At 42.1% G+C, this 18,538-nt stretch overlaps 1 protein-coding gene across 1 annotated transcript; it reads right to left on the minus strand.

The window, feature by feature from the left end:
• Positions 1-1,158: 1,158 nt before the first annotated feature.
• ppp1r16a (protein phosphatase 1, regulatory subunit 16A) lies at positions 1,159-17,109 on the minus strand. Its single transcript, XM_034132614.1, has 11 exons — positions 16,994-17,109; positions 7,695-8,689; positions 7,138-7,208; positions 6,055-6,200; positions 5,509-5,612; positions 5,175-5,299; positions 4,518-4,643; positions 4,359-4,434; positions 3,923-4,052; positions 3,662-3,824; positions 1,159-2,894 (listed from the first exon to the last, which is right to left on the minus strand). Exons 2-11 carry the CDS (start codon positions 7,939-7,941, stop codon positions 2,385-2,387), a joined length of 1,698 nt encoding a protein of 565 aa, XP_033988505.1. The 5' UTR covers positions 7,942-8,689; positions 16,994-17,109; the 3' UTR covers positions 1,159-2,384.
• Positions 17,110-18,538: the final 1,429 nt, after the last annotated feature.

The raw sequence follows: 18,538 nt of genomic DNA on the forward strand, positions 1-18,538 counted from the left end.
AATAAGCTGTGAGTGAGACAGAGAAACCCCACGAGATGTCCTGGAAAGACATTTGATATCCCAACATGTGATGTCCCTGCAGTCTTCCCGAGCCATCCAGTGCGTATTTTGGCAGCATCACCCGACACTGTTCCATTTCAAACCACGCCTTAATTTGAAGGACGCATCGGCATTGTATAATAAATAAAACTTTCAAACAGCTCTCTGTTAGTCGCTCACAGCCCTCAAAGTTAAAGCATTTCTGAATATAAGCAGGGGGGCATTTTGAACACACTTCATGCACAGCTGTTACCAAGGCCACATACTGTGTGTGTGTGTGTGTGTGTGTGTGTGTGTGTGTGTGTGTGTGTGTGTGTGTGTGTGTGTGTGTGTGTGTGTGTGTGGTAGTGGGTTGTCCGTAGGTGTTCGGATCAGGGGGTCACAGGTTCAAACCCCACTGCAGTCAGCATGTCGTTGTGTCCCTGAGACACTTCACCCCAAATTGCTCCTGTGGGGATTGTCCACAGTATTGAGTATGTAAGTCGCTTTGGATAAAAGCGTCTAACAAGTAACATGTAATGTGTCAGCAGAGATTCTTAAAAGGGAAACTAACTTCTTGACAAGAGTCCCAAAAGTTCTGTGTACATGCAGGGGCGCCGTAAGGAGGTGAAAAGTTAGGACAATTTTAAGGGCCCGTGACTGACAGGGGCCCAAACTATTTTAGAACATTAAGAAAAAAAAAGGTTTAAGTAACCAATATGATATCTTTTCATGGGGCCCAAAATCCCTGGCGGCGCCCCTGTGTACATGTGATACTTTTAAGTGTAGGGAAGGGTTTATTACGTATATCATGTGCTTCCCTTCGCAGGTGGATCAGGACGGAGTGTGACATTTGAGATGAGCTGAAAGTGAGTGACCACATGATGTAAGAGGAAGAGGAAAAATCTTTGTGCATAACACTTTTACATTTTCACCACGAGAGGGAGACATCGCTCACTTCATGTCAACAAGACAGTCAGTTCCCTTAACATGAGGCCAAGTTAAATTAAGCGTAATGTATAAAGGTCCCCAAAACGTAGGTTGCAACGTCATGTTTCTTCACAAACGTGTATATCTAAACCAGACAGACACATAAACCAAGATGCATTAAAATGACCTTTTGCAGAAAAGACAAAAACATTAATGAAAACATTTTTTTATGTAGTTTTTTTTCTTAACAGGGCTCAGTAAAAATCACTAGCAAAACTGAATTGCAACACAGAAATGAGAGTGCATTGACCGCACATCACGTAGGAGTTCATATCGGACAGATCATTTGATCCCTCAACTCTATGTGGGACTTTGTGCAAGCATTGCAAACCTAAATCAAATCTGCCACCTAAGGAAGGCACCAACCTGTGAAATAAATCATATGACAAGTTCACTTGGTTTGACAACTTAAATTATATATAATTTCTCTGATAAATATCTTGCTTTCAAACTTTTATCTTAAAAAAAAAAATGGAACTGTACACCGTCAGCCATATTCAGTATTAGATAATAAATAATGTGATTCCATTCAGAGGGTAGAAAAATAGAAATACTGACAGAAAAATAGAAGTGATTATGATAGGCTGAGGATCCACTGATTTCAATATAAGCATTTATGATCGCTAATTATTTTAAATAAAAACACTTCAATTACGAATTGCACCGTTACACATGTAGGCTTTTCTGTGCACTGGAAAAGTAACAAAAAAAAGAAAATCAGGAAATGTCCAGTCCAATAAAATAAAAAAAAACAATGTTTTCATCTTTCTGTAAATGAACATTTAGAGGAGCTATACTGTATACTGAAACTATCATGACCAAGCAATCTCTGGCTCGTAATGGAAATGTATGCAAATGTGGATCACCCATCGTAGGAAAACAGATCTTAATTTAAAACAAATAATCTTGAACTGAATTTCATTCATCTGAAATGTTAATCGACAGTAATTGTGTAGTAAACGACAAAGTAATAAACAAAAGGCAGAATAAAGCAATTATTTGGTTGTGATTGAAAAACTGGGAGCCGTCGTTTTTCTTTTAGTGTCTCACGTACACCTGACATCCGGAGGGAGCCACATGGAATGGTAGGACCTTTAGTGGAGAGTGTGTATCGTGTTAAAAAACGATAAGCAAATGGGAAATAAGCACAAGGACTGCACCTCAGTCACTGAGATGCTCTGCGTAGATCAAACCCTCATTGGCATGTGGCCTTAACTCACAGTCTTTAAGGATTTTTTTTGTCTGTTCTGAAAGCTTTTTGCCACTTTGGAGTGTATAACGCCGGCTTATTTACTCTGCAGGCAGTGTGTGTGTGTGTGTGTGTGTGAGTGTGTGAGTGAGTGAGTGAGTGAGTGAGTGAGTGAGTGTGTGTGTGTCTACATGAGTCCACAGCAGGGCTCCTTATTGTTAGACTGCTCCTCCTCAGGCGCTCTGAGTTTCAGAAGGGGAGGGTCTCCGCTGGCGGGGGTGAAGTACACCTGGCTGGGGGAGGCGAGCTCCTCTGCAGGGGGGGGGGTGATCTGGACCTCATGCTGTGCTTGAGGGGGGGTCAGCTCCACGGCAGGCTCCTCCTCCAGGGCAGGGGGCAGCGGGGGTTGAGGGGCTGGGTACTTGTTGAGCTTGGCGGCGGCTCGCTGGCGCTTCAGGTCGGCCAGCGTTTGGTGAGATTTCTCCCGAGTCATACTGTCCGCCCCCGCCCCCTCCCCCTCTGAGGGGCTGAGCTGGTAGGAGGCGCTGCGGTCCATCAGACCTCCTCCACTCCACACCTCTGCGGGGACAGAGGACGCCAGAGACAAAGACGTCCCTCCGTTACCCAGGCTGGACACAACGCTCCTGTCTGCAGCCTCCAGCTCCTCTAGGCGGGACGTGGCTCCGACACCAGCGACCTGGAGCAGCAGAGAGAACATTGAAGACAATCAGCTTCAACTAGTCGTGCAAAAGTGAGACAGCAACCATGAGACAAACGAACACAGACCCATGTCGCCCCAAATTGTCAGCATTGTGAAGACTGATCCTATTTATTTGTTTAGTTTAATACTTTATCTACCTTAGTGTCCTTAAAGGTGGGGTAGGTAATTTTGGAGAAACCAGCTTGAGTGCGCTAGATTTTGAAAATACACAGCCGGAAGAAATCTGCCACTTCCTTCCAGAGCCCCTCCTCCAACACACACGAACGCGCACATGACCAATGAGGGCACGAGATAAGTTTGTGCACAGATGGAAGGCTGACAGGCAGGTAGGCCATCCAGTTATTTTAGCCGGGCCGGCTCAGATGAGTGGTCGTGCTTTTTACAGTATTTTTCACCCCTGAACCGGAGTTTGATAGTAGTCATACCACCTTGCTAGAACTCATTGAAAATGTAAGAATAAACAGTAAGAACTAGACAAGACATTATTGATTGACTAAATTGTCGTGTTTTTTTGGACTTTTGTTTTGTTTTAGTTTTGTGTACCTTGTACGGCGACCTTGAGAGCCTTGAAAGCCGCCTTTATAAATAAAATGTATTATTATTATGTTTCTTTTTCCTAACAGTTACAACCAGCTTGTTAAGAAGTTTAATCGGCTTCATCTAGCGGTGTACAAGTTAGACTGAAACCACGACACAGGCATCCTCAGCGTCATGTCAGCCTGTCTCCTGCCTCTCTCTCTCACCATGGTGGCGTGCCGGTGCAGCTCGTTGTCCGTCTGTCTGTCCTCGTCCTCGTCCTGAGACTCCGGCTGTCGGCCGCGCTCCTGCCACACCATGGCCTCTTTGTGGTGCTCGCGCCGGTACAGACTGGAGCGCTCGTTCACACTGACGCGACGTACCACCTTACTGTACAGACAAACGAGAGAGAAGGGGACATTTAGGTTTAACTGCTCCAACTTCATGTGTACTGTCTTCCCCCTCTGGTCTGTAATGCTCCCTCTCACCCTCTGCTGCCGGTGCTCGAGGCTCGTCTCTGCAGCGTTCCTTTCTGCCGGTCCTGGCTCTTCATGATGGCTTCATGTTTGTGTTTCAGGTCCATCAGTTTGGCTCTGACCTCTTCATCCATACACACATCTGAAACGCCAGTAGCAGCAAAGGTTAGACACATGGAAGGAAAGATGCTAACAAGAATTAACAGGCCTTTAAGAAATGTATCAGGATAACTAGTTGCTATTTTAGCACAGGCAGTTTATACATTTGAATGGGGATTTTTGGCATTAATTGGGAAAAAAAATCCAGTTCTAGCAGGGTGATTGTTAAGTAACTGCATAGCCTGGGTGCCACTGGACTTACAATCAGATGAAAGCTATTATGGCTTTTTTGCCCAATTATTATTTTGCTATGAAGCAATACAGAACCATAGAGCCTCTGTGATCTTACCCAGAGGCGTCTCGTCCAGCACAGACTTGGTGTTTAAACTGGCTCCATGCGCCACCAACAGTTCCACCATCTGGATCTATGGATCACATAGAAACACAGAAATGGTTCATTTAAGAAAAGTGGAAGGGATTTATCCTCCGTGTGTGTTTCAGCACTCACTTGTCCCCAGCAGGAGGCGGCGTGCAGCGGCGTCCAGCCGTCAGAGTCCCTCACCTCCATCTGAGCTCTGTGCTCCACCAGCAGCTCCGCCACGGACACGTAGCCGTTAGCCGACGCTATGTGGAGCTGGAAGAGAAGTTTAACATTTAATCTAAGGAGAAGCACTTAAAGTCAACATTTCTATGGCCAAAAGAGAGACACCTCATGTAAAATACAACGTCCAAAAAAGCTTCTCAGGAGACATCCGTAGCCATGACTAATAATAGGACCCTGTTTCGATATTGAATTGTAACCTTGAGAGGGAGCACTTCATAATAATACATTTGATTTATATAGCACACTTTAAAAACAACGTCATCTCAAGGTGCTTCACTTCAGAGAAACTAAAAGCACAGCCTAGATGAACTAAAGCAAGTCGGGAAAGTTATGTTTGGGTTTTGGACTCTACACACAAGGTGGATATAATCCTACGCAGCCACAACTGTAAACTAATGAGGCCACTCTTTGGACATTCTCTCGTGCTCTCCTTGCAAAGCAATTCCCCCCAGGGGGTAATACATATTCCACTCATTCACCTAATTCTATAACACTAAAAACATATGGATAGCTTTCAAACTAAATGGCACAGGCCTAATTTATAATGTCCCTCTGTCTCACCAGTGTTGTTCCGTTAGCATCCTGTGCGTTTAAGTCCGCTCCGTTCTGAACCAGAGCCTGAATGTCAGCCAGCATGGCTTTCTCTTTAGCCCCCCGACATTCATCGATGCGGTCCTGAGTTATCCCTGTGCACACACAAAATGATTCATGTTAGCATACACACATTAACAGCCTGTTTATTATAGAGCGCTAACTGGTTTCCAAAGGGAGCGACAAATAAGGAATTTGTGTTATCTTGTTAGAACTTTTTTTTTTTTAAGAGAAAGAATCCATTATATTTTAATAAATGTTATTGCAAAAAGCGAGAGTGAAAAAACAGATTTATTTTACTGACCCTGTTCAGCCATAACCATCTCCAGCAGCTCAAGCGTGGCCTCATCCTCACAGAGGTCATAGGGCATGTTGCCATCTGCATTGACAGCCAGCAGGTCAGCCCCACTACAAGCATGCACACACACACACACACACAAAAAAAACAAAACCCATATGTAAAGGGTTAGTGCCACACTGCGACACACCCAGATGTACTCACGAACATTCCTACACATGCAAAGTGTTTTGAAAGTCAAAGTGCAGCCATGTTTGCATCGTTTATGTAGATCAGTCCCTCGCAAAGAAGTCTGTTCATATTCTGGACTAGAAATGATGTAATTGAAGCAGAATTTATCCTAATATAGTTGTTGGAAAACTCAATAATATATCAGTTTGGGGACATGGAGTTTTCCGAACCTTTCCGTTTGAATAAGCAAATGAGGCATTTCCATTTTAAATGTGTGCTTATTTGCTTACATCTTTTTTCACTGCGCTGACAGCAGGACAATCGTTTTCAATGGTATAAAAGAAGCTGAAATATGGGGTTGATATTGATGGGGAAACTCACGCCTGGATGAGCAGCTGCACCAGGCCGGTGTGTCCACAGGTGGCAGCAGCGTGCAGCGGCGTCCACAGCTCACTGTCACACGCATTCACACAGCCACCAGCGTCCAGCAGGCACTGCACGATCTCCACAAAGTCATCTATGCAGCACTGAGAGGGAAAATACATACGAATACACAGACAGCGAAGTGTTAGAGAAAGGGATATCTATGCATTATTATTTATGGAAACTAATACACTTGCTTGAGTCAAATGTGCATGCGTGGCCCAGCCCTCTGCTCTGTAAACACTGACGTTTTCCAAGGGGAAGAGCAGAGGTGACTGCTTTTATAAAGAGTTCTCTGTGCGCATAAATACCACCCACATGCATTTATGGCAGAATGTGTTTACTTAGGAAGAGAAATAAATAACAGAGAGCAAAACAAGAAGGGAGAGAAGGTTTCTTAGAGATTTTAAAGTATGTGTTTCAAGGTCCGGGCAAACTAAACACAGGACGATAATGATGGTTACTTCTCAATCTGACTGCTATGTTCAGGAAAGGAATGTAAGCCTTCAAAAACAACCGCTGTCACAGTGAAATGGTGGAAATGAATCGGTGTGTTTTTGTAAACTGACTGAGGATAGGTTATGGTTCAGACAAAACAAAGGCAAACTCAGATCAGAGCTGTGACTGCATGAGACATGAACACACTGCTCAACAATGTACACATCGTCGATCGCTAATTTGAGCTCCACAGTTTTAAGGTACCAGTGTAAAGAATCTCCTCCTAACATCTCTGCTTAAAAGTATCACTATAACACAACGGATAGCAATTACCCAACTGAAGACAATAAAACAATCCTAAAAAAGGGTAAAAATCAAGAATAATATGCAAGATAGTCTATGGAGTTTATGCTAGTTTAAGCACCTTGGTCATAGATGGCTGATGCTACGCTATGATAGAGCAGTCTGTGTTTGAGGGGCGGGACAATGGTGGAATTGGTAGTGTTTGCAGGTGGGAGGCCAGTGAGGGAGCATGTCCTTCTCCCTGCACAGGTGACACAACTAGGTGTAAACGTGTGTGTGTGTGTGTGTGTGTGTATATACCTGATGTAGGGCTGTCAGTCCATCCTCGTTGACCAGATCTGGGCTGACGCCGTTGTTTAGCAGCTCCCTCACTAAAAGACACACACACCCACACACACACTTATTACCCAGGCAGAGTCCTTTTCACATAAACATTACCACCCTTGGCACCTATCGGTCTGCACTAAATAGATCTAAAGAGCACCTATGATGTGCGTGTCTGTGTGTTAATAATGAACTCACAAGGTTTATAATTAGCCTTGATCCTGGGACTGACAATAACGCTATTGATAACGACCGTCACGTATATAGGGTATAAATTATGCATAAATAACTTCCTTTGAGTCCCTTTTTATAGATCATCATGCCACCTTCTGATAATTGCTTTATGTCTCAGAAAAGGAGTTCATAGTACCAAAGACTTTTAGCTTTCAAGGGTCATAGGACATGTATTGGCATCTTCTGAGTGTTCTTGACTTTCCTCACATATTCAAGCTTTACTTTTAATTCAATATACAGTATTGTGTTAGTTAAGCTTCTAGCATGCTATTTCTCTCCGAGTGTGTGTTGGTACCAACCCTCCTCCACGTCGTTGCGTGCAGCAGCATCCAGCAAGGTGATGGCCTGGGGGAACGTGACTTTTATCGTGCGCGCCTTCTTCTTATCTGCTTTGGCTCTCGACCCTCGCGTTGAGTCCTTCTCCATCTGCGCCCATCCCTTAAGCTGCTGAACGCGACGCTTCTGGGCGTGTTTCAGGCGCTCGGTGGCTCCCAGACGCCCGACTGTGGCCATCTCACCCAGCAGCTCCCCGTGCTCTGCTGCCATGCCACACCACCACAAACTGTCCCTGTGTCTCTTCTCCTCTTGGGTTCTCTTAGTCCAAAAGGATATGAAACATTAAAGTTTCTTAAATGTCTTCTTTACCTACGTCTTGCCCCTTAAGGAGGCCCTTCTGTAAGGCCAACCAGGCCTACGTTAGGGCCAGTGGGAGACAGAAACTGCAGCTTATCTGTACAAAAATAAGGAGCAAATTTCACAAATATCCGAGAGTGTGATGAAACGACTTATGTTGTGCAATCAGGTGAAAGATATCTCCCTGATTTCAGAAGGAAGCAACATGTTGTGGCAATGTCTCTTCCTCATCTTTCACATAACTCTTATCGTGCCTTGGAAAATCAAAGAGAGAAACATCCAGGATTTGGGCTGTAAGCAACCGTCAGTCCTCCCGTCCATATCAACTGCCGGGAACTTGGCCAATGACCCACTGAAGGGAAGAGATAGAGAGATGAGATGTTGCTAGAAAGGAATAGATGCCTTATTTGGGCTTTGAATCCTTGTCCAAGATTTTGATCCAAGTGTTTGAGAATCCATAGTGAGAATATGATGAACAACAAATCCACAAAACAGGAAGAACTGAGGAGCTTAAGCTATGATTTAAGTCCAACTTTAGCTAATGTTGTGGCAGTATCCCGTGTGGGTGAGTGGAGACTTTTCCAACTTGTTGTTGTGTACGTTTTCTCTTCAGGGATTCAGACGAGGTTTCAAGGATTCGTCCCTCAACGTCATTGTCTGCCTGTAGAGCGGGAGAGAGGAGAAAAATAAAAATGTGAGTGCTGTGTTACAGTATAATGTTTGCACACTGCTCTCCTCATCCGGTTATCTTTAACCCCTGAGCTCCTTCCAGCGACTCCCTCCTCTCCCACTCCTCTCCCGGAGGAAACCTGAGACGGTGGGACGCTTTTCATTAATGATTGACACACCCTGCAGCCCGATACACACGACGCCGCCATTAGCATAAACGTGGAGTAAAAACCGAGAGAGGAACGTGGTCGAGAAGCAGGTAAAAAGATCAGATGTGAGCGTGGAGCTCTGGCGACCGCACTCTCATTACTTTTCTTTAACTTCCCAGATGAGTTACGCGGCTCACACACACACACACACACACATTAATGCTCTTTCCAGGCTATTCATTTATAATTTAGGCCTGGCCTGTGAGCGCTGAGAGGAAGGTCAACTAGACGCACTCAGCGAGATAGAGAGTAACTGACAAGACACCAGTCCTGGGCCACGGAGACACGCCAACACGCAGCCACAGATAACACACCAAGAGGCATTTATAATAACCAGGTCAAAGTTAAACTAACTACTTGATTTATTACATTACACACTTGTTAGATGCTTTTATCCAAAGCGACTTACATACTCAATACTGTGGACAATCCCCACAGGAGCAATTTAGGGTGTAGTGTCTCAGGGACTCAACGACATGCTGACTGCAGTGGGGTTTGAACCTGTGACCCCCTGATCCCAACACCTACGGACAACCCACTGCACCACACGCCTCCAATTGATATCCAAATGAGGTGAAAGAAGTGCTGTCAATTGGTATAAAAAAAAATTGATGTATAATTGCGTTAATCCCCATAACGCTATATAAAAATAAAAAATAAAAAAAATACATTTGGTGTTTTAATAAAGAAATGCATGACAAACTGGTAAGAGACATTTTAATTATAACAGCTCAGATTTCTGAATTAATGGCATGAATTCTGACTATTTTCTGGCAATGAGCTAAAGCATCATAAGGAAATCCCTAAGATAACTCAAGTGTACTGCTCGGAAAATAAACACCAGGTCACAGTCCTTCTCACAATCCAGAAATCCTAAAAGAAAACTCAGTTATAACTTAGATATAACGCAATTATTAAAAAGCAGTACTATAATATATGACTACTTTTAGAGAAGTAAGGAAAAACATGTAGTATGTGCAGCATCACTAGCATATTGTGTACAAAGTCTGAGGGTTGAATCTGGACATGTATATAAGGTGTTTATATATATTTAGAGAGAGACCTACCAGTCACTGTTTCCGTTAAGACAATTTCCTAGCCACTCAAATAGTTCCTGTTTAAAGGCGGACAGACGTTTGTCATTTGTTCCTTTACTCTGCCGTTCTTCTATTCTTAGGACATCTCACCTCTCACCCTTTGTCACAAGATACAATACAAGGATTTCCTTAGATTGAGGTAATAAGCTTAACTCTCCCCCATAGACTGCTGAACACTGCACGCATAATTAACTCGGACAATACACACATGAACACGGACTTGTTACGCACGGGATCAAACATCATGAATGATGAATGTTAGGCTTGTTTATAATGCCAATTATCCACTTCTTTCTTTCTTTCTTTAACCAGTCCTCCTCCTAAAGGGAAAAGTCCATGTTGTGTTAAAAGGTCAACAGGAAACTAACAAACCCTTAAGGAACAGTGAAGCCTTTTTAGAGCTTTAGAGGAGAAAGGATTGGAGAAATAGGGGAAAACTCTGCAGGATTTTAACTGCTGTGTTAGCGGGATAATACCATACACCAGTGACCATCACTTAAACTGAAGCTTGACTTTAAAGCAACCCAACGGAAGCGCTCCACTAGGGCTCCACTTCAGGGCTATATATAAAAAATCGCTGGCCCCCGAAAGTGTCTCTAGGAATAATTTTGGCCCTTGGACAAATGTAGTTGGTGATCCCTGCCATACACAATCTAAAAGATCAGTGGAATAAAGATCCCAATCTTGGTGTTGTGTGGCTCACAAAAGAAACTAAAGAATACATTCTCATACGGCAGGATTTGACTCATATTTCAGATGACTCGTGTAAAGGAGTGGTGAAAAAACGACCTCCAAACTGAAATATTGGGACACCTGCATGTTGCAACACATCCACTGAGCCCCGGCTCCACGGGAACGCATACGGCAAAACGCATCGGAGTAACGCAAACGCAACCGCAAAAAAGCTTCCGCCCACACGCAATATACACTGGATTGTGTCAAGCTCCACGAGACGGCTCCGTTTACATCCAACCTGCTCCAAAAGCTGCAGTACATATGCCGAACCTGTACGTGGCGCTGTAACTTCCTCCACAAAAAGCAGCAACTTCCTCCACAAAAGCAGCGAAGAAGAATGGTTGTCATGGCTGCACTTCTGTTTATTCTCCGCGGTGGGGGCCGACGGAACCGCGCAGAGTTTTTCGCCGGTCAACGCGTGTTAAAGTTTAAATCTTCATGCTTCCTCATGCAGCAGCTGATCCAGTAAGTAAACCCGACAGTAAAAATAAACATATTTATAACTAGTTTAGGTAGTTTGAGAGGTAATTAAAATAGCTAAGGGTGGTGATCTGACTTGAAGTGTGTGTTTTGCTCCCGCTGCATCACAGGAGGAGCTGCGTGTCTCCGTCCTGTCAGATTAGACTTCACTCGCGTTTATGTCCATATCGAGATAAAGATAAATAATCTGAATTCAGTGTGCAGTGTACTTTTGCGGGGGTGAGCAGCAGAGGTGGGGAGAGGCGGGGCTATTGCGTCGTCATTATCAGAAACGGATGACCGTATAGGCGACCACACGGCCCCGTTGGACCCCCCAGAGCGCTCCGTTCCCAGATCTATCCACCTTTGGACCCGTTGTCGTTTGCAGGGTCTGTTTCTACGTTTCCGTTACGGCGTCGTTGAGCTTAAAGGGCTATACGCATGAGAAATATGCGGATTCAACCAGTTTTCGTTCCCGTGGAGCCTAGGCCTTAATTCACCTGTTGCTCTGCACCTCTGTTGATTTGTATACATTATATCAGCTTCTATTTGATGACTATGCACATCTCAGGAGCAGGAATGTTAGGCTTTTAGTTTGATGGCCTTACACTGACCTGCGTCGTCTGATCCAAAAATAAACTCACTCCAAGCTTACATGTGTTAAGTAGCTTTGAGACTACATTGTGAGTCCAATTGTCTCCATTTCGTATTTATGTAGTGCCAACCACGGTTCCTGTGATCATAACAATTAAACCGGTTTACAGAGTTTCCACCCTGACCCCGGGCACAGTGACTCACCTGACTCAAGGCCACTTAGTGCTGCACAGACACACAGAAACACACCATCTAACATCTGGGAAGGGATTTTTTAGGATGTTAATCACAATGCTACTACTTTGTGTAATGTCAGAACAGAGATATTTAAGTGTTCCTTCAAAATAGAGTAATGAAGAGAAGTTTAACCCTTTAATGTTTACATAAAACTTCCACATTTCTGGCCCATGTTGAAAGCATCAGGATATTCTAAAAGACAACAAAAGGTATTTTCAATCCGTCATTTGACCTAGCTTTGCTCCAAATATAAATAAACAATCTTAATCTCACCCACAACTCAAGCGTCTGCCTCTAATTGTGTCTTTCATTACAATAGACCTAACGGAGGGTGTTTTGTCAAGCTATAACGTAGATTAATAATATATTTTGTGTGTGTATATCATTTAATGGACTATTGGTGATACTAATTTAGCGACTCGTTACATAACAGGAGAGTTGAAAGGGGGGACAAAGCTGCATGTAGGTCAACCACACACACACACACACACACACACACACACACACACACACACACACACACACACACACACACACACACACACACACACACACACACACACACACACACACACACACACACACACACACACACACACACACACACACACACACACACACACACACACACACACATCACACACACACACACACACACACACACACACACACACCACACACACACACACACACACACACACACACACACACACACACACACACACACACACACACACACACACACACACACACACACACACACACACACACACACACACACACACACACACACACACACACACACACACACACACACACACCTCGGCCAAAGCCAATCAGTGCAGGTATCGAGGGAATGAAGCCGAGGCTCAGACAGTACGATGTGCGTGACTCTAAGAACACAGAAACAATCTGTCACGTCCATCATGAATATATCATATTGCTCCTTTACAAACCTGGAATTAGACACACACTTTCTTTGCTTTCCACACAAGTTTGGATGTGACAAAAAGCTATGTTTTACACCAAGAGAGCAACAGAAGCTGCACAATCATTATTAACAACCTCACTGACATGTATGTATGTACAAATACATAATGAGAACAAATGGTTACTTTAAGACTGGAGAAAATACATGATTATCCTGCCCGAAACAGTTCTCCAAAGTATCCCAAGAAATCATCCAATTATGCTTTAAATGGCATCATTTGATCACTTTCCACTCTGACACAGATGTGGCATAAAAGCTACACCAACAAGTCCTACAACTTTATCATTAACAAGCCAACTGACAATGCATACATTTACATGCCCATACTTAACTATAACACATGGTAACTTTGAGTGAAACTGATTAAATCAACTCAAGAGCAAGTGGATAAATACAGCCATTTCTTCTCAATATTTCTCTAATGTTGTGATCTTACCTCTTCTCTCTGTGCACACTCCTAAAGGTCTGCACACTCACAGGTCGACTGAGACACTGGATGCTAAGCTAGCATTTCACGAGCTTCAGTTGATTTAGTCCCGTATAAAATAAGCCCCAGCTCAAATGCAGAATGGGGAATTTGTTGGTGGCTAAACTGTGTAAGAGCCTTGTGATCCTGAGTCAGGACGAGGCCAGACGGACGGGGAAAGACCAGGTGAGATCACTTATAGTGTACAAACCTAAACAGTTTGTGTTTTTGAAAAATATCCCTACATCAATATGACATGTCGGATTTTTCCACCTAATGACCGAACAGGAAGGGCTGAGAGGAACATAACTTTCATTCAACAGCTGCAATGAATAGACCAGTATGAACACACACACACACACATTCATCAGGTGGGTGGCGCCTCAGTGTAAAAGCTTGTGACTGAACTTAGTAGTACCGATATCGAGCTAAAACTCTGCTCAGAATTCAATCTGGATACAAAGGAATGACATTGCTCAGCTGTTGACTAAAACACACAAAGCTGAGTCGATGCAGCGCGATCATTCGGGAAGCATCCCGCGAGCTACACTCTGAACCAATGCCAAGTGAACATGCCTGCATCATATTCAGAGGGGGTTTTTCTGCTGCTGTGACAATTAAAATTAAGTTATATGATCCTGGCCAAAATCATTCCCAAAAGTATTCCGATAATCATGAAATTAGGCTTAAAACGGCACTCAAAGTAGCTGGAATCACTTTGCCTTATTATTTCTGAAAAATGTCTAAATATCTGCATCATAGATGATAGGACAGATTTCTTTAGAGAAACATCATAAAAAGGGAAAAACAAATAAGCTTTAAAAAGTTAATCACAAGGTCCCCCTGCATAGTGTGAGTCTGTTCTTTCCTACATGGTAATTCCTGTATTTTGCTACCACAATAGCAAGCTTGCAGCATTTCCAGAAAACTACAATCAACTTATTCTGAGTGTTTATAAAATAATCCTTTTTGGTAAAATAAACAGTCAGAATTGGGGATTTCAGATCTGGAGATCATTTTAGAAAGATATGTGGCACTAAGTTTTTTTTTAATTTTTTTTTTTTTTAAATGCAGGAATTAGTAAATGTGATAGAACTATATGAATATTACACACAATCAAATTATGGTTGCCATAAAGGGAAAACTACTGGTTTTTATCTCAATTTGCCATAAAAGTCCTATATATTCCCATTCCCTCTGATGGGTCAAAGCATTTGTAGACACCACCTTAGTCTCTGGGAAACTGCCATGGGTGTTTCTTAACTATTTTAAACATTTAAGAAAAGAAACCATTAAACAATGAATAGAGAAAATAATCTGCCCTTGAGTTGCAGCCCTCGGGGAAAAGACTGCGGGTCAATGAGTGCCAAACTAAATGGGGAGGGGGTTGCACTTGAGGAGAAGTGTGCACACATTAAGTCATGTCATGTGCAATGGTGTGCTCCATATAATCACTCAGAAATCTCAGCAATGCCACAGAGGAAGGAGAGAGCATGTAGAGAGAGTGTGAGCATGTTTTATCGAGGTATAGAGGACAAATTCAGACAAAGAGTTGCTACTTTTTCTGGAGAACAGGATATAGAATGAGATGTGGAGGAAATAATGTGAAGGAGATAGAGAAGGAGGAGGAGGAAGGATGGGGAGGAGACGGAGAAACTCCTGGGACAACAGTCTGAGATGATGTATGTGCAGATTCAAACACACACACGTGATGCTAAAGAATTGCCTCAGTACGAAAATGCTGAGAAAAATGAGAAGGAAATAATGTACGAGAGAATAGAAATGCAACAGAGTTTGACCTTTAAATAACTGCAGGGGTCATTCCACTTGTCTTGAAGAAAATAACTATATTAGGACGAGAAAAACACTTCTAATGATTAACTAGTGACACACCGGGCGCTTCAGTATCTAATAAAGTGCTTTTTGAAGTTGAGATAACCTAGTGTTCCAGTAGTGGAGGATGCACACTCTGTACTCAAGATCACAGAGGTTAAAGTCCACTATAGTAAAAGTAAGAAATAATCTGTTCTACATCTGTGTGTGTGTGTGTGTGTGTGTGTGTTGCCATGCTGTGTATCAAGGGGCCTAGCTGCTAATCCTGCCCTATATTGTGAAATATTTGACCATACATCACATACCAAGGAAATGCTATTGAAGAAGTACTTTGACCACACGTCTGAATACTTGTGAGTTAGGTTAGTAAACAAAGAATAAATGACTGTTTTTTTAGGTTAATAAGTCAGTGATGTTGTGTTTAAGTCAAATGGTCAGTGAGCTATAGTATATCCTGCATAAAGTTATCATTAATCTGCATTTTTGTTGGAATAAATCCATTATTTCACCCAACATTTTGAGTTTACGGTCATACATGGCAAAGAAAAGAAGTACATCTGACTCATGGGACTCTGCAAAATCATAAAACTCACCATCAAACACTTTTTTATTTTAATTATCTCCAGTAGTGTTCACTTTCTTGCAACCAACATGTGTGTGTAGTATAAAAAACACATTTGGTGCAACAGATCATGCTAAATATAGCTTAAGAGCTAAACAACTTCAATTAAGATATTTGGACCGTATATTTAACCACGGAGGATACTTCTAATGTCCTTTTTTTTTAATGGAAAAGTGATCATATTAATGCAGATATATGGAAACATTGAATTACCTTTTTGTAAGTCCCATGAATTTAACAGACGAGTACACATCCACTAATCCATGACAATTAAAGGGAGATCCTGATGAGTTGATATGAAATTCCCCTAAAGTATATAACATCCCCCCCCCCCCATTACTTTTGTATATAAATCACTAGAACAGCAGGATTGCAGCCCTGCATGACATTGGAGCCATTTGACTGAACTATGAGCTGCAGCTTGTGCTATAAAAGTCAAAGTGTAGATGTATGCCAGCCCATGCACCTGATAGTATATAGACTTTGCACTTACCACCCTGTCACAAAGCTGTGATATAATATGGGCTAATATGAATCAGAAAACTACCATATAAGTATTAACTTATACTCACCTTCATTGGCTATAAAAAGGCTTTGAAAGCAACAACACCAGTGTTTACTTGTTGTCACTGTGCAGGATTAAGGGTGGCTGCAGATTAGCTCATTTACCTTCATGCAGGCTCAACAGGTGGCTAATTCGACAGGTAACATAAGCGGTTAATGAATAAAGCTACCTGGTTCATTTATCGACTCCAGCACCGCAGCACGGATACAAGTAAACACAGGAGGGTTTATCATAACTTAGTGACTTTATATGACTAAACATGGTGAAAACACTGTTAAAGCAGCATTAAAGTCGGCTAGCTCTGATGTCATGCTAACATCACCTTAGCCTCAGGTTAGCTCACCTTTCCGAAACACGACGCACACAGCGGTGCATTACAAGGTGCGTCAAATTAAAAAAAAACGACTAACTTTGGCGAACACAAGTTAAAGTGAGAACAGTGGAGAGGTATATCGATGGGAAATTATATTACATAAAGTGGATCCTACCTGTTGGCTGTGAGTGGTGTCTCCTGTGAAACTGAATCAGCTGCTGCTCCAGCCCTCAGGGGGAATGCTTCACCATAACAACCGGACCTGCGCGCTCTCCTCCCGGGTATCCCTCCGCCGGGGGGCGCCACAGCCTAGAGGACTTTATTCTCATTTATTAAACACACACACATCAGAGAATTTGTGGAGAGATTCGAATACAATTAAATTAAAGGTATTTATATAAAATGACAAGGGCTATGAGTAAGAGAGTAGGCATATATAAATATAATATAAAAACATAATTATAAAAGATCGGATTTGTATTCATTTACATTAGTACAATAATATTGGGCAATAATCTTTACTTTTGCATTGACCCTGCAATTATGTATGTATTCATTTATTTATAAATGTACTGTACAGTCCAACCAATATATTTATACTATTTGAACACATTTAATCATCATCATTATTATTATTTCTACACGTTTGTTATACAGTACACATAATTGTTTACACTTTATTTTTCAATTTGCATTGCTTTTATATATTGTAGTATAATGCACATACTTAAAATACTTTTTTTAAATGTCGATGTATATATCTCTTTTAAAATTGGGGCAACAGTAACTTTACACAATTTTCTTGCAGATATCCATAACAATTTTTAAATAATTTCTTAATCAGGCACAGATAAGAACAAAAAGTCAACGAAATGGAGCAAAGTCTTAAGAAATAAGGGGTACAAATCAAATTGAATTCACATAACATATCTCTGATTAATCTAAAAGAAAATGCTATATAAAATTGTGGAAATTGTGTTACAACACTGACCTTTATCCTAATTTTGACAGGTAAGTGCCGAGTGCAAACGCCCCTCGCCTTCTTTATTAAGCCGAATATAAAGGGGTGTGTTTGTGAGCATAAGCATAGGTTATACAGCTACTAGTGTGCTTATGCTTTGTAAAACATGAATGCACTTCCCCTATTTCACAACAAACTATCAGGGTGTGTTTGCCCTCTTGACAACACAAGCCTGAACACATGATCCTTTAACAAGCCATAACTAAATATCAATTGAACAAAGCCACCAACCTTAAAGTTGTCTGGCTGGTTTTCTATATAAAAAGGAATCGGCTGATAATACAGAACAGAAACCCAGTGGTGATCTGCTGACCCCTGCAGTGAACTGATCACCATCGCAGCACTGACTCTGCAGAGACGCAATAAAGAAACAGCTCGGGAACATGAGCTACTGTAAATCCTCTGCTGTGACAACAACAAAATGCAAAACATAGACATTTTTTGACCAACTTGTGCATATTATTGTGTTGGTTTTAAGTGCCCAGATTTTAAGACATCCCTCTTCAAGACGCCTGCATTCCCTGTAAGAGGATATAATGCCTACAGCATTCAAAAGTGACATTCATAAGAGCTATATAAATATAAGCTTTCAACAAAAACTGTGTCAAGGGTCATCTACAGAATTTGATTCATTAGAACTTGTTTTTACTAAAGAAATAGTCCCTTGGAGAAATGCTGATTTTGTTCTGTGGTTTATCC

Source organism: Trematomus bernacchii, unplaced genomic scaffold, assembly GCF_902827165.1.
Source record: "Trematomus bernacchii unplaced genomic scaffold, fTreBer1.1, whole genome shotgun sequence".
Lineage (NCBI taxonomy): Eukaryota > Metazoa > Chordata > Actinopteri > Perciformes > Nototheniidae > Trematomus > Trematomus bernacchii.

What these genes read in the sequence shown, in the direction of transcription:
- ppp1r16a (XM_034132614.1), bottom strand. Translation starts at nt 7,941, where the DNA reads ATGGCAGCAGAGCACGGGGAGCTGCTGGGTGAGATGGCCACAGTCGGG. An exon ending in GTGCAGCTGCTCATCCAGGC is followed by an intron (nt 5,613 to 6,054) that starts GTGAGTTTCCCC and finishes GCATGCTTGTAG; the next exon opens with TGGGGCTGACCTGCTGGCTG. An exon ending in TCGAGCACCGGCAGCAGAGG is followed by an intron (nt 3,825 to 3,922) that starts GTGAGAGGGAGC and finishes TTGTCTGTACAG; the next exon opens with TAAGGTGGTACGTCGCGTCA.